Genomic DNA, 17,419 nt, shown 5'->3' with positions numbered 1-17,419 from the left:
TACAGTAACATACCAGGGGCTATACATCACTTGAATATTTGAAAAATAAGTAAATAGCTGTTGTTAAGAAATAAATAAATAAATCTTTATTTATTCTTTTTACATGTAAGAGGCATCAGAAATTTTAGCAGCACTCAATTGTTTGTCTTAATCTTTCATTGATTAAAAATGTATTCTACTGACATAGCAGTGAAAATAAAACATTAGAAACAAAAGCAAAACAGATCTCACATATTTCAAGATCACTTAAAAAAAGTTATATTTCTTGTATTTGTAAGACCTAGTAGTTACTATACACACTCTTACTCTTTTTCCCAAAATTAACAGAAAAAATGGCCAATGAAAGGTGAATTTTAGTTCCTAGCGTTTTAATTTGTTAACATCTATATATGCAATGGGAACTCTGAAAATAACTGATGTGAAATATGATTAATCTATGGAGAACTGTAGTCCTATGAATAATAAACTCATTCTTGCACAAACTGATCCAAATTCCACAACTCTTTATTTTGAAATTCATTTTACATATGAATCTATGAGAATTCAAAGTTAATGGAACAATAATTGATTATGTGAACAAAATTTACATATACATTACTACGCAACTACAGCTAATACCTTTATGGACAGATATGCACTCTTATCAAGAAAACAACCCTTTTATTTTCTTATGTATTTAAGTACTACAAGATTGAATACATTACATTAAAACAATTTACATCAGCTATGGTTGTCATGTGACTGGCTAATTTGCATATTCAAAGTCATGGTGTAAATCGCATGTATAAGAACAATATTTTGAAATTATATGGCATTCATAGGTAGTGTGATGCCACTAAAAATTTATTGCATTTGAAATAGGTATGTAATGGACTTTCTGATGCAAATTATTAATATACTAAGATCAGGGATTTAGGATTTCCAAGATGGAGATATCCCTTGTACTTAACACACTGACTGCCAACTCTTTTAGTATATATCACACCCATTTGCCAAGCCAAGTATGCATGTGCATATACTTTTATATTCAAATTTTACCTATCTATAAAAAATGCCCTCAGATGACAGTGATGTTCAGATTGAAATGGAGACTGATGATAGCTGTGATAACCAGTGTAGTGATGTGGCAACCCAATGGTTTCACCAGACTCTTATTTTTCAAATGGTGACAAAGCAGTACTGACAACACATGGAAGAGCTACAATTTGCAGGATCTGCACCAGAAGACCACATGGTCGTGGAGGTAAGACAAAAGTTGGTGGACATGGTTCTGCTACTCCAGTTCGTGATAGAAGAGCAGCTCCTGTTCAGGATTGAGGAGGAGTTGGAGGTGTGAACCTTGGTATTCCATTGTATAACTGGTCAAAGGTTCTGCAAGGTCCACCTGATTTTGCTTTCAATGAAAACTCTGGTCTTAGAATTCAGTTATAAAATGCTTCACCTGGTGATTATTTTGACTTATTCCTGACTTTGCAATTACTAGATATCATAGTCACAGAAACAAATTGATATGCAACAGCTGAAATTAATAAATAGTGACCACTGCAAAGAGAATCATGTTTAAGATACTGGAAGGTAACAGATGCAACAGAAATGAAAAAGTTTCTTGCTTTGTTGATTCACATGGGTCCAAACAACCTACATACCATGAAGTACTACTGGAGTACTGACATTCTGTACAAGACATCATTTTTTAGTGGTGTTATGAGTTGCAACCACTTCCAAATGCTCTTACATATTTGGCATTTTGTAGACGATTCCCAATCTCACGATGATCATAGGTATGACCTATCCTGGATTATTTCAATAATGAAATTATCCATATTTACTCTCCAAAAAAGGATTTGTGCATCAACAAGTCCATGGTACTTTGCTGTGGCCAGTTCTTGTTTTGACAGTATATCAAAAATAAATGCCACAAATATGGAATCAAGCTCTATGAACTGTGAAAATATCAAGATCTGGTGATGAAAATTTGCACATACTCTGGAACTGGCCTTGATGTGATGCTGGCTTGGGACAGGCTGTGGCTGTTGTACTTGATCTGTTGGCTAATTACCTGGACAAAGCTCATGTCATGTATATAGATAATTATTACAATTCCATGTGTCTGGTGAAAAACTGACTGAGCGATCAACCTACATATGTGAAACATTCCAGTTTGACTGTAAAGTATATCCAAAGGATGTGGTCCAGATATAGGTGAACAGAATGGAAGCAGTCAAATTTAGTGGTAGTTTGTAAATGGGAAGTGCTCACAATAAGCAACATGCAGAGAGTGGAGATAGTTGATGTTGTGAATCAGAATAATAAAATTTTGAAGACACCCAATATAGTCCGTGATTACAACAATGCCATGTCTGGGATAGACAGATCTGACCAGATGTTGTTGTAACACTCAGCTCTATGTACGACGATCTGATGGGACAAGAAGATTGCCTTCCCATCATTGAGATATTTATTCTGAATGCTCACACCCTGTACAATGAAAATAGAGGGTAATAAATGAAACTGTTGAATTGTCATGAACATGTAACAGTACATCTGCTAGGTAATATTATGGAGGATCTTCAAGACCAGGGGCAATGTGCACCCCCAATTTCATTGTCAACAGTTCAATCGTTTCACTACCTCGCATGTTTGCCACCCATGGAAAAGAAAGAGAAGCCAACCAAATCATATTGTGTCTGCACAAAGGCTGGTAGGAGACAAGAAACACACTACATTTGTGATGTCTGCCCTGAAAAGCCAGCCCTCTGTATAGATAAATGCTTCAAGGACTACCATGTACTTCAATAATGGACAAATAAACAGGAAGAAAAACAGACATTTCTACTCATTTACTGTACATTATTTTTTGTCATTTAGTTATAATGTGAGAACTTGTTAGTTCATGAAATATTGAAAGAATAAAATCATAAAATTTGAAAATGTTTATTGATTCAGACCTGATCAAACAATGCCCTGGATTATGTAGAATAAGCCTATTTTAGTTATAATAATTTATTTTTGCATTGTAACCATCTCTTCTCTTTAGCTTTAGTTGTGTTGAAGTGAGCTTTGTGGTGATATCATGCTTGCACACTTTAGAAAATTTCAACAGCACAAATAATGATACAATACAAATTTGATCATGATTATTACATAGATTTATGTTCCCCAAACTGCTAGCAGTTTATTTGTTGCATTATCTAGGATACCAGCATTTTCTGTTTACTATACATCAGCGTAATCCTTTCTATGAGTACAGTCATAGTGGCAGAATCTGGTACACCCAGCACTACAAGTATACTCGTAGCTGGTGGTCAACGTGTTAATGCCACTGGAGAACAAAGCAATTTGGATCAACTTGGGACAAGCACCATTTAGAAAGAGCCTTATAACATAATGCATTCCAGCTGTGGTAAGCAAACTGCAGTGTCTTGTACCAGGTGAGAATTCATGAACATAAAAGTCAGTTGTAAAAGCCCCAGGCAACAACAGAAACACAATCAAGAAAGATCTTCATTTTGAAAAATGACAAGTCATGTGTACACAAGTCGTTTTCATGATATATCTGTTTAATGTGGTAATGAAACTGGTATACTTTCTATTCCATATGAAGACATATTGATCAAGTCACCTATGGAGTTCTGTGTAGTCAGACTGTTGAAATGAGCACTATGAAACCAACGTTCATGTACACAGGATGGACTATGGAAAGTCAGCAGGAAGTAGTGGTGTGCTTTCAATATGACAGCCTTATTACAGAGCATTTTCAAATGGAAACAAAGCTGTAAGTCTATTGTCAAGATATAAAGCTATAAGGCAGAGTATTACATGACTGGATGTAGTGAGGCTTCAAAATCACTTTAATACAATGCATCCAACCTCTTTACATGCAAATACAAATCTACACAAAATATCTTTTTTTGCATTTTATGTGCAAAGACATTATGTAATACTACAAATTACTATGAATAAATTTTGAATATTGTTAATTTTGTGAATATTTATTATTTAACAACAGTATGTTAATAAATTCTTTATTTTATTACTGCTATTTTTTATCACATCAGGACTGATCTGTAGTCCCCCCAGCAAAGACACAATATATATATATATATATATATATATATACACACACACACACACACATGTACTTTTTATAATAAATCAACTTCTAGTTAACAAAAACTTTCTAAATGTAGATTTATACTTTAAATGAAACAACAAAGTAACACACCTGAGTTTAAAATAACACTTGAAGCTATTTTTCAAGAGTTAATGAAACAGGAGAAAAGTCTTCAATTTAATATTTTTAAATATTCTACAATAACTGTGAAATTATACAGAAACTGAATACTTAGAAGTTTTAGGAATATGCATTTCAGTTCCTTGACACACGTAACATAATATATATATTACATACATGCAAAAGATGTAGTTAAGCTGACTTACAGAAGTAATTTTTCTTTGTAAACATACCTTACCACCTAACACAGTCTTATCTTGTTTACAAAATCTGCCACATTCACTTCACATATGTGGTCTTAAAAATAAAGTTTTTCTGGCAAGTGTTCAGAAATATCAATTACCACATTACCAAATGTTGTGATAGGTTTGTTTGTTTATTAATCACAAAGCTACGCAATGAGATATCTGCACTGTGCCAACCACAAGTATTGAAACCTGATTTTTAGTGTTATAAGCCATCAGACTTACCACTGAGCCACTGTGATAGGCTATCTGAGAGTTTATTAGAAATGCAAATTAGTTACTGCTCATGGTACTCCTATGCTACATGAACAAATTGGTAAAATTACATGAAAAATTGACATATGTTGTCCTGAGATATTAGATACATTTTTTTACATAAAGGAAACTGTTTGATACTACTGCAACATACACTTAAGAAGACTTTTACAGCTTCCAGCTATTTTCAAATTCTAGCCAACACTTGTTATAATCACGTAAACTTTCCATCAGTTAAATATTTGGCATATAGAATAAGCAACAAAAAACAAACCTAACAGTAGAGATACTGTTTAGTCATCTGCTTTGGGCTTCAGATAAACTGATGATTTTGAAAATGATAAGAGCCAACAATAGAAATCAGGTTAAAAATATCACAGTTTTTTATGCAACCCTCTTAAAGTGTAACAAATCAAATGTGTGTAAAAAGTAACATTTCTTGTTTGAACAAACCAGTGTTGTGTTATAAAAGGGTTGGGAATCAGAACAAATTCTCTGTTTAACATTCTAAGCAAATCTATATTTTAATTGTAAAACGTACCAATACATTTAGGTCAAATACAATTAATGAGTTGGTTCTTATGAACATGGCTAGAATATTTCATCTTCAATAGTGACAAGAATATTACTAATTAGAATAAGAGTTAAGCTACATTTACAAAACAAACATGAACCTTATTGAAATTCCCATGAATGAGCATTACTCTCTTGGGTGACGAATGGTAAACAGATGCCTATTAACCAAGTAACATTATAAAAAAACCTGGTTACCTAGTGACCTACAGTGGTCTTATCTTTATACTCAAATTAACTAATCTGTAAACACAATTTTCAAAATATATGTCATTTCAAATGCATATCATATAATATTTCCAAAGTGTAGTAATTGCTTATGTTTTTTGTGAAATTCTAGGAATTCAAATTGAAATATGCTAGTAATTCTTAAAAGGTTTGTGTCTGCTATATATACTTACAGGGTATTTAACATGTTCGCTGCCACGTGCCCCACCGTGGGTCACAACCGACTTTTAGTTATGGACCTTGTGACATACATATTACACGTAGCTTCAATGAGTTAATTAAACATAGTATAGTTACACATTTAATATTAGACATCTGGGTTAGGTAAAAAAAAAGAAAGTGTAGTTGGCACTAAGGTAAGAATTATTAACACTACTGGCAGCAGTGAACATGTTAACAAACATTAATTAGTTTAGATAAATTATAACATTTTGCAACAAAAAAGGTATTCAGTGTAATTGGTTACTAATAATATATTGCTTTTATTAAAACATCAAGTCAAACTTGAGTAGTATGAATGAACGTGATGGTAGAGTTACAAAAAATAATCTAACTGTAAAATATGGAGATGCATATTTACAGCAGTTCCATATTTCAGTTCATGCTAAAGTAACATTCACTTTGATGTAATTCATGAAGGATGGCACCATAATATTTCATTTAATTACTGTCTGATAAAGTTTGCTAACAGAAGAGTAACATGCACTCGTTATAAAAAATATATATTTTATTAAAATTTACAGCTTTTACAATAAGGAAGAATATTTCTAATATATTAAAAATATTCATCCTTACTGTAAAAGCTGTAACTTGTAATAAGATATTAATTATAAGCAGTAAGTAATCTCAAAACAAAACTATTAAAAAACAGAATTTAACATTCAACTTTGATACTCTTACAATTTTGTCTTCACAAATGATGACAGAATCTAGGCCCTGAGTTTTCAGTAACTACTTTTAAATATCTTTGAGAAATTTCAAAACTAGTTATATTTTGTAGTATCTCATACTGTAAAATTAACAGTGACACATGAATTTCATGTATATATTAGAAAGATCATTTATGTAATCAAACACTTTAATTATCTTTATGTGTGCACAAGTAAACAACATTCTTGTATTTTAAGAGTAAACACTAAAAGCATAATATTCTATTACTTTTTTTAAAGATTAACTGCCAAGTTAAGTATGCCTAAGATGTATTATATGTAGACTTGTAGTAATTAGCTTGTAAGTGTTTTAGACTAGCTATAGAGCTTCTTAATATCATGAATTGAATAATCAACGTGATACTGCATATACTAGACTGTACTGGAAAAAATAATACATAATAATTTTATCTTTAGTTCTAATTGATGGTTTGTTAGGACCATCATGCACTATTTCTCAAAAGATATTCTATTAATTAGATTAAAAAAGAATTTGTTACTATAGCTTCTTAATTATACAAAGTATAATTTGTGTTTTATATATATGTAAACTTATTTTCAAAGTAATTTTACATAATTGCATATTCATCTCTGATTCAAAGCATTATAAAACTGAAACATGATGTACTTAATCAGCTGGTGAGTGGCGCAAGAAATCAGAATCAAAATATATCACTATTATTGTAATGTCATCACGAAAAGTCCGAACTAGTTCATCCGGTAAGGACAGCATACTGGCTAATTTACTATGTTCAACTCCATACTCTGTTCTGCCTAAAGCAATTCGTATCAAATGAGTTGCTGCATTAGCATCAACTGGTTTTTTTGCTAATCCTTCCTTCCTTTGGTGAAGAATACTATCGATTTCCTTTAGCTTCATGTTTCTTCTTGGGAGCCGCAAGACATCTAAGGTCTGACGCCCACTCATATGTTGACCAACAAACTTAACCACTTTATGTGGCATCAATTGTTCCCACAGACCATCTGAGGCAATGACAAGAAACTTGTCTCTTGGTGTAAGACGATGGTGAATGACTTCTGGTCGGGCTGTTAGGTAAGGAGGAGAGTAATAGTTTGGTGGGATGACAGCTGGCCCAAACTGAGGTACCAGAAGTTGCTTTAGTAGACTGGCCTTCCATTTATATGAATAATCTCCAAAAGCGCGAAGAGGAGCTAACTGACCTAAAAGCCTTTCATTTTTTATCACAAAATTACTTTCTGGTTTTGGATGTTCATCTATTATTCTTCTTAATTCATCAACATTGTCTGCATTGTGTTCTTTAGACAAAGCTTTAAAAGACCATTTTTTGTCATCACTGAGCATGCCAAGCACTGCCTTACAGTCACCAGAAGAAGCAATATGAATATGAGTACCATCAATGTGAGCAAGACAAGCACAAGAGCCAGTGACTGCTAATGGCAAAAGATCAAAGTTTTTATTGTTCACTTGCTGCTGAATTTCTTGAGACATATCTTCATCTAATTGAGTAAAAGCTTGAGTTAATGCTTGATCCATGAAATATTCAGGAGTTCTTCTCCCTCGTTGTACTAGTTGAAGTGCATAGTTCCTTAAGCTTTCTCTGTGTAACTGCCTTTGAAAATCAGTGAGATCAACAGGGTCGTTTATCTTTTCTACTAAAACAGGTTCTATTCCAGAATGAAGATAGTCTAAGTATTCCTTTAATAAATTTTCAGGCAATATTGATAAAGCAACATAATCTAGAAGCCTATGACTAATTAAATTTGCACACTCATTACCTCCATGTCCATCAAATATACCAAACAGCATTCCCGTTGTTAGCTGGCAGTGGCCAACGGCTAATCGATCCTCAATAGGATTATTTGATGGCAACTGGTTGTAGTCAAATCCTCGAACTGATCCAGAACTTTTATTAACCACACCTTCATTTGCTGATAGAGACATAGTTACCTAGAAAACAAGATTTACAAGAAAGATTTCTTGAAGAACTAACAAAAAGTTTGATTTATTGATTATTCAAGCTTGAATTTTGAACTAAATGTTTATTAGACGGCTGAATAAACAACAACAAAAAAAATCATACTTGTTTTTATTAATTTTGTAATACGAAATCCATGAATAAATTTATGGTTTAAAAAATATTTGACATAAAATGCTTTCTATATGTTAATGTAGATAGAGATTTATTTCCTAAAAAACATTATGGTACATCCCATATAAAGCTGTTTTAAATCACATTACAATAATTAATATTAACTTCAGATCAGAAAAAGTCACTGACTTACAGTGAAACTAAAACCAACTATAGCTATTTAAATATATTTTCTTAGACTCTTACTTATAAAGATTAGAATGCATTGTTTACCTTCAGTTGTGTACCCTCACTGTTAATGATATTTTTGGACTAAACCTAATAATACCTCATGAGGTTCTGCCAGCTTAGATCTTGTTTATACTCCTAAATACTGTTATGATGTGTTGTATTATTGAAGTGGTTCTTTTTGATTATTTTGTAAAATTATTACAATTCTAGTCCAAGTAACAATAATGAATAAATTCATTGCTTCAATAAACATTTGCTATAGCCATGTTTACTTATAGGTCTAATTTCATAAATAATGTTTGAACAGAAATTCTGAGACTAATAGTCCTACTTATACTTCCTTGAAAGGTTAATTGATCAATAAACACACTAACTTGTTGAATAACTGAATTACAAAACAGATGCATTAACTCTTATTTCTAACACAAAATATCTTTCTGACACTGAGCATATTTCTCATTTAATTTTCATCAACTGCTCATTAATTACTTCAATAACTAACTATCCATCACTGATTACTGATATTTACATTATATTCTTATTTCACAAACATTCACAATTATTACAACATAATGAACTTTCTAAATATTGCATCACCATGATTAGCAGCTCCTTCTGGAAACCATCTAAATTAAGATATTAAAAGTTTGGCTTCTAACAATATGTATATCAAACTAATAATGCAAAACAATCTCAATAATAAAAGTATGATAATAAAAATAAAAAGGATAAAACTTGATATATGTTAGAAACTTAAGAACATCAGATGTAAAGATATTAATCTAAATAAATTTCAAGTAGAATAGTTATAAAAATAAGTGACAAGAAAGGTACATTGTTTATTATATTTTCATAAAACTTATTTTGGTTTATCGTGAAATTCAACAGTTAAGAAATTATACATACATACTTATGAAATTTCATCCAATTTGTTCAAATTAAAAACTTTACTCAATTGTATGGCTTTAGGCTAAACAACCAAGGTTGTACTATAGTAGTGTAATAAGTACACCCACATCCCATTTTAAATGAAATGTGGAAGTGTAATTCACTATTCTCTTCAATATAATAGATTTTACTAACCAAAATATATTCTGAAAACACATGTAATTTCCTTGCCTTTCTTCATAAGGCACTTGCATCATATAATTCCACTAAATAATTCAAGCTGTTAAAAAAAGTTGAATAAAAATGATTTGCTTATTTGTTATAGCCATCTGTTAATTGATCTTTTGAGACACTGGATGACTTATCATTTTCTATAAAAATAGAGAAAATATTTTCTATATGATGAAAGATAAGTTACGATAAAACATTCTATATTAAGATTTACTTTATTTCTTAAGTCTCAAGTACCATTTTACAAGTGCTGGTCTTTACTTCTAATTTGAAACATGAATTTTACCAAAATCTTACTGGTTGCTTTCTTCTTTATTTATTTAAAGCTATATCAGTTTTAGAGGTAACAGAAAATGAAGATAGTAGTAAAGAATTTAGTACATTAAACTGTATTCTTCATGAAAAATGTATCTTCTATTAACAGAACTACATTCAATAATTTTCCATTATCATTTATACTTAAGGTTTATTTAAAAGCTAAGAAAAGAATTACACTCACGTTTAAAGTAGTCTAAAAGTTGGTTATTAACATTATATGTATATATAAATTGACCATTACTGTATGTTAACAGACTTCATTATTTCAAAAGAAACCTGTATATGCTATATAGATTAAAACTTAACATATTGTAATTTTTTACAGAAAAGAAACTTGAGAAACTTCTTTTTTACTTTTCTGAACTCGTATAACTTTGTTATAATTAACAAATTTGTTGAAATATTTACTAGCAAGCAGTTCTCTCTCTCATGCATTTTAGATGTTTGCCAAAAATCAATGAAAGCACTATTTTATGTGTTACTAAAGTAATATCAAACAAAGGTTTTTCAATACTTTTTGTTTTCATGCAAAAGTTTCACATACTGTCTTTTATGTATATAATGTATAAGTCTATTTACAGAATTATGTGTATGGTTGAAGTCCACATTTTAAATATAAAAACAATTATTCTGAGCTGTGACATTTGTGATAGTTTTCAGTCATGAACAAGTGCCTATCATCTAACATTTTTAACAGTGCTTACTTAGACAAACAGAAGCATAAGTTGAGTTGGTCCATCTAGGCCACCCTATCCACTAAACTCTAAAACATAACACTCAAAGCTAGCCATTATCATTCAAATATTTATTTTAGCCTTCTCTTAAATTTCCTTAATTTAACTGCATCTATCACATCTGAATGCAACCTATTCCAGAGGCCAACCACCCTGTTAGAAAATAAAGATGTCTAGCTTAAGATGACCCCTACTCTGTCAAAAGTTACGTTTGTGTCCCCTAGTTTTATCATTCTAGCAGTTAAATGTGAAAAAAGATGATGCACTAACACTATCAATTCCCTTAAACACCTCAATCATATCCCCTCTAACTCTTCTTTTATCAAGATAAACAATTTCAGATATCTTAATCTATCTTCACATAACAACCTTTCTATCCCAGGTATCATCCTAGTAGTTCTCCACTGAACCCTTTCCAAATACTCAATGTCCTTTCTAAGGTAAGGAACCTAAAGACTGAATGGAATATTCCGAATGTGGCCAAACCAAAGACATTATTACCTCTCTATACTTGTATTCAATATTTCTGTAGATACAACCTAAAATCCTATTTGCCCTGCCATCAGCAAATACACATTGCTTAAATGGCTTAAGAGACTGTTCAACCATACCAAGTCCTAATGAAATTATAATATTATGTTTACGTGACTTCCATGTATTATATTAAAAAATTCTAGATCTTTTTATATGTATTTTCATCAGTAAATAAGTGCATGTGGAAAATAACAGGAATACTTATAGTTATATCATGAATCATCTATGATAACTTCTCAATTTTCCTTTTTTTTTTTCAGAAAATTATATCACTTTAAAGACCCCAAAATGTGTATAAAACATATGTCTTATGTATCATGCTTAGCAACTGAAACATTGGGAAACGCCAGGGATGCAAAATGTGGATTTTAAAGACTTTGCTCCTAACTGAATTTTATAGAAAAAGATGGAAAAGGAATTATGATATTGTAAAACTTTCAACTATCTGACATTTCTTAAGTTAAAGACATATAATCTTGGAAAAAACTCTTCAATTTTCAAAATTTAGAATACAGACAAGATTAAAGCCAGTCTTTATGTTTTTTACTACCTGTATTTATAGCACAAGTATAATGAAATCACATTAATATAAACCCTATACAGTTTGTAAACCTATTCAATTCTAAAGGTATACTTGATTCCATGAGTTTACTGTTACAAGTGGAAACTTAGTATTATTGATATTCCATTTGGCAATTTTTTTTTAAATATCATATGTTAGATCTGAAGGTCCAAGAGGGAAGACAGCAACAGACTAAGAACATCAGGTCTTCTGGATCTAGCTTTTGGGCTGCTCCATCTTACAATGTTAGTGGCTGTCAAGGAAACTTGATTACATATTAAGATACTATTCACTAATTGTTGAATTCTACAACCAATTGTGGCTCTATGCAACTGTATACAGTAAACTTCGCATTGAAATATTTCCTTTGTATCTTTATATATGTTTATAAGGAAAGATAATCAAACAGACCTAAAACACAAGTAGCTACATTTAGAAAGCACAGAAGTTTTTCTGAAATTTACATGAGATGGACATGTGAAACATTAACCCCAAACATGTACAAAAATCATTTAGGTCTGTAAATTCTCCATGAAAATTTGAAACATGGAAAGATTGAAAATTAATGATTTTTTTTTTTTAAATAGTTCACCAATTACTTAACATAATATTGGACAATTTTGGTTACTCAATATATCGGCTATAAAACCAATTAAGCAGTGCATCCTAAAATGTGTGTGTGTTATATTTCCATGATTACCATTTCACAATTAATTTTTTTAAATATCATTTGATCAGCCTAAAACTAATAGTGACATTGAAAAAAAAAAGTTTTTAAAGGTTTTTCCTTTGCAATTTCACTCATTAAGTTTAAATAATAACTAAAGTAATATTTTTTAACTTAAAACATACAACACAGTATTGAGATGAAATAAAATTAACATACATTCTAAATGCGAAATAAACTATATTCAATGATATTGCTTTATTTTCATATTTAGAAAAATAATTTCACTCATTATAAACTATCTAATAATGTTATATGTTATTTCTATGTCATATGTAACCGGATTATGGATAAAATATTACACTTACCTCTTGAGGGCTCAACTTTGGAGCACCATAAGAGTTTGCCAAACGTGCTTGCTGTTGAAGAACATTTCCAACATGAAAATATTTACTATTTAAATAATGAATAAATTTTTTGTTTAAAAAATATATGGAAGACATTGCAGTTTTCATACTATGATTGAAGCTAATGATATTAAAAACTGCAAGGTTTATGTAGGAGTAGGATGTTTTGCTGGTGTTGCATAACAAACATTCATGATTAAAACTTCCTGGCGTTGATTTATACCTGTAGTACTAATAGTAATACACTTTTGAAACTTAAATTTCGGCCTTTTGAGTTTCTATAGTTCAGATCGCACTAACTGTATGAGGATTGAGTTAAAAATAAAACCATATTTTATACCATTAACAGAACATAGTATAGTTATCGGTACTCTCTTGAAAACATTTAACTTGAAATGCAGTTATAACTTATTCAACTACTGACCCACTATTCCTAATCTGATTTCGTCGCTAACATTGATCTACGTTCTACTTCTAACTAACCGCATATATCTAGGTTGCAACACCATGGTGTTACAGTGGTAGTTATATTGTGCAATCTTTACGTAATAAAAATTAAAATAGTAGTCAGACCTTGACCAGCAAGCTAACACGTTTTATGCAGCGTTCTTTCAAGTTATATTTTGAAAATGTTCAAGCACATAGAGTAGACAAATCCACACTTCTGAGCAGCTTAACGATTAGTCGCACCGCAGACCGATTCGAGAACAGAACTCAGAAGTAAGCCTAACTAACTAGTATCACTATTCCCACAAACTACTCGAATCATAAATCAACGACTAATAGGTGATAATTTTTGAACATTTGTTATGAACGTAGGACATAAATTGCGGTTTACTATCTATAAGGATTTATTGTAGTTTTATACAAATATTTGCCACTCGGTACTGCTATTTCAGCCCGCCACTTTCATGAAGGTTAAACCTGTACTATAATGTGTTTTGCCCTCTTGGGAGCATTAATAATTAGTTAAAGATAATATATATATACGGGTTGTAATGAAATAAACATTTTGCTTATGTACGTGATAATAATAATAGAAAATATATTTTGTGTTATAATTTAATTTCAATGATACTAAAATTCTAAATAGCAAATATAATATTAAATTCAAATGCTTTGTTTGTTGCTAAGCGCAAAGCTATACAATAGGCCATTAGTGCTGTGCGCACCATGGGTATCTAAACCCGATTGTTATCATCAAAAGCCCGGAGACTTGCTACAGAGGGCAGTTCGATTCCAAGAACAAAACCACAGCGCATGAGCTAGTTAGTTTCCTAAAATTCTTGTCAATGAGTTTTGAAAATATTCAAACAATTCACAAATGAAACATAATGTTACCACAGCGGAAGTCACGTGACGCTAGGAGCATGCGTGGTGAGTTTCTCGAATAATCGGGGAACTCCACGAATGTTGGAGATGCCTCTTTGTTGGTATATAAGCCTAGCAGAGAAAATCCTGCGCGGGTTAAGCGAACAGTAGTTATGGTGAGTTTCGGGTAATTAACGATTCTGTTTCGAGTTAGTGTGTGTGTTTTGCACTCGTAGAGAGCAAAGTTATCGAGATTGTGAACCGCTGTAATTTATAGCGTGTATTATAAAAGTTGTTAAGTTTAAAGTGTCGAGAAAGTACTGACTGTGGAATTACTGTGTACTAAAAGTTTGTATCGAGAAAGAATAAACTGGTTTAATCAAAAAAGGACTTGTATCGCTGAAGTTTCTCGGAAAGAATTTCTATCGGAAATTAACAAACAACCAGATAGGTAACAAATTGGTGTCAGAGAGTGGGACAGAAAAGAAAAAAGTTGGAAACGAGAAGTGGCAAATCAAATTACGACTTAGCAGATTTTATGGCAGCAATATAAGAACAGTAAAAGACACAAGAAGAACGAGAAAATAAACATGAAAAGAGACTACAGCAGTGGTTGGAGATGAAAGAAAATAAACAAAAAGAGAGACTACAGCAGTGGCAAGAAAACCAGAACCAGTGGCAACTGGAACAAGAAAAGAAATAGGAAGAAAATCTCCAACAGTTGAGAGAATGTCAGCATACACAAATGGAAAAGATTAGTAAATATCAAAGTGAATTAAATAAATTAAAGGATGATTTACTGTCTTTTACACAGAGAGAATATAATCAGCCCCAGATAACAGGAAGCTCCTTCCAGACCCTGCAGCTAAACCCTAATGCACACATCTTCAGTTCTGCCAGAAGTCACATTCCAGAAATGAGTATCAGCAATAGGGGTGATCTAGAATGTAGAAAACCACAGGAATTCGATGGGAAGGCACCATGGGAAGCATATAGAGCACAAGTTGTGCTCCTGGCAGAAATGAATGGATGGACAGAGGAGCAGAAAGCAGTGTACCTGGCAACAAGCCTGAAGGGACAACTACTGGAAATACTTGGACAGTTGTAAGCAGATGACAGGCACAACTATAGAGCACTCAAAATCAGTCTGAAGTCTACAGGGCTAGGTTTAGGACTATAGGCCATGCTAAAGGGAGAGCCTGCAAGAGCTGGCACAGAACTTGGAAAGTATGGCACACAAGGCCTACCCAACTGCACCACGCAATGTCCTCAAGCTGTTGCTGAGGTATCCATTTGTAGATACCTTGGACAGTCCACAACTGAATATACAAGTGAAGCAAGTGCACCCCTCTACTATGCAGGATGCTCTTGAATTCTAATCCTACATTAAGTCCAGTGCAGAGGTACCAAGGTTGGTACAGTCATCAGGATTCAAGGCCAGAAAAGGGCAGCTTTCAGAGAAGTTTGAGGAACTTTGCTAACACTGTAACAAACCTGGGCACAAAAGAACTCAATGCTGGCAACTTCAACACAGGAAAGTTGTTGGAACTGTGGAGAGCAAGGACATATGAAGAGCCAATGTAAGAAGAATACCACCAATAAGACAGCCTCGGGAAACCAGTAGTGGTTGGTGTTGAAGGACGCCGACTGCTGTGAAAGTCCCAAGAGCTAAATGTCAAATGGCAAGCACACATAGTGTCTTCGTGACAGGAAAGCTGGATGGCCAAAAGTGCAACTTTGTCATGGATTCTGCGTTTCAGCAAACCCATGTGAGTATCAAGATGCTAGATCACAAAGAAGAACCAGAAGCCATACATAAGCTCTGTGGTGTGACAGGACATTATGCAAGGTTGTGGGGACCAGTGTGGGTAACTATTGAGCTCATGGGCATAAAGAACAGACACAAAATATACTTGGCTGACATTGAAGACCCATGCATATTAGGGTTGGACTATTTACTACCGAGGAAGTGTGTAGTTAACTTTAATAAAATGACGCTTGGGAACAGCAAAGGCCAAATTCTGGTAAGTGTTGCTGCATCTGTTAAATCTCATGGAAATGCCAATGGACTGAGTCGAAGACCCTGCAAAAATGACTGCAGACATTGCTGCAAAAGAGAGGTTGAACTAAGCAGGTGCCGTCAAGCTGAAGTCAAAGTGACTGAAGGAGTTGATGATGGTGAAGTGGAACCAAGTATAGATATTAAAACATAACAAGAGAAAGACCAAGATTTGAAGCCAATAATTGATTTTCTACCAGCAAGTGTTTTGTGCCCTGATTGGGAGAAGGTATCTAGCTTAAGCCTTGTGACAAAAACTATTGGGTACAATGGGACCAGTTGAAGCTTGTAGATGGTATTCTTGTCCGGAGATGGGAAACTGCAGATGGAAAAGTGACGACCTGACAATCAGTTATAGCGAGAAAGTTACGGGAAGTTGCACTGCGTCAATCTTGGAGTTAAGAAGACATTGAGTCACCTACGCCAGAGATTTTACTGGATAGGTATGAGGCAAGATGTGGAAGAATGGTGCAAGACATGCAGTATATGTTGTGCTAAAAGGGGACTCAAGCATAAGGGACGTGCTCCAATGAAGTTATATCAAGTTGGTGCACAAATTGAAAGAGTAGCCGTTGACATTGCTGGTCCATTGTCCCAAACTCGTGCTGGAAACAAGTACATTTATGTGGTGATGGATTATTTCACCAAGTGGCCTGAGGCATATACAATACCAAATCAGGAAGCTACAACTGTAGCTTCAGCTATTAGTGATTTCTTTTTCAGGTTTGGTATGCCATACAAACTGTATTCAGATCAAGGCTGTAATTTTGAACCAGCTGTGTTCCATGAATGCTGCAAGTTGTTTACCATATGAAAGACCAGGACAATGCTACTTCATCCACAGTCTGATGCGATGGTAATAAAGTACAATTGTACAAAAGTACAAAGCTGATGTTTGGTCGAGAACTTCGGTTGCCAGTGGACCTGATAACAGGACGCCC

General features: G+C 33.0%; 1 protein-coding gene across 2 annotated transcripts; it reads right to left on the bottom strand.

Moving 5' to 3' along the window:
- Positions 1–486: 486 nt before the first annotated feature.
- LOC106478252 (pyruvate dehydrogenase [acetyl-transferring]-phosphatase 1, mitochondrial-like) lies at positions 487–14,026 on the bottom strand. 2 transcript variants are annotated; one of them, XM_022381856.1, is made up of 3 exons: positions 13,682–14,026; positions 13,070–13,120; positions 487–8,394 (listed from the first exon to the last, which is right to left on the bottom strand). In XM_022381856.1, the coding sequence occupies exon 3, from the start codon at positions 8,386–8,388 to the stop codon at positions 7,093–7,095; it is 1,296 nt and encodes a 431-aa protein (XP_022237564.1). In that variant the 5' UTR covers positions 8,389–8,394; positions 13,070–13,120; positions 13,682–14,026; the 3' UTR covers positions 487–7,092. The 2 variants fall into 2 exon arrangements, with proteins under 2 accessions (XP_022237564.1, XP_013794239.1); XM_013938785.2 differs by having other exon boundaries at positions 13,070–14,026.
- Positions 14,027–17,419: the final 3,393 nt, after the last annotated feature.

The sequence above is a fragment of the Limulus polyphemus genome, unplaced genomic scaffold (assembly GCF_000517525.1).
Source record: "Limulus polyphemus unplaced genomic scaffold, Limulus_polyphemus-2.1.2 Scaffold9, whole genome shotgun sequence".
Lineage (NCBI taxonomy): Eukaryota > Metazoa > Arthropoda > Merostomata > Xiphosura > Limulidae > Limulus > Limulus polyphemus.
Note: the sequence above shows the minus strand (reverse complement) of the source record. Positions and strands in the feature narration are given on the sequence as shown.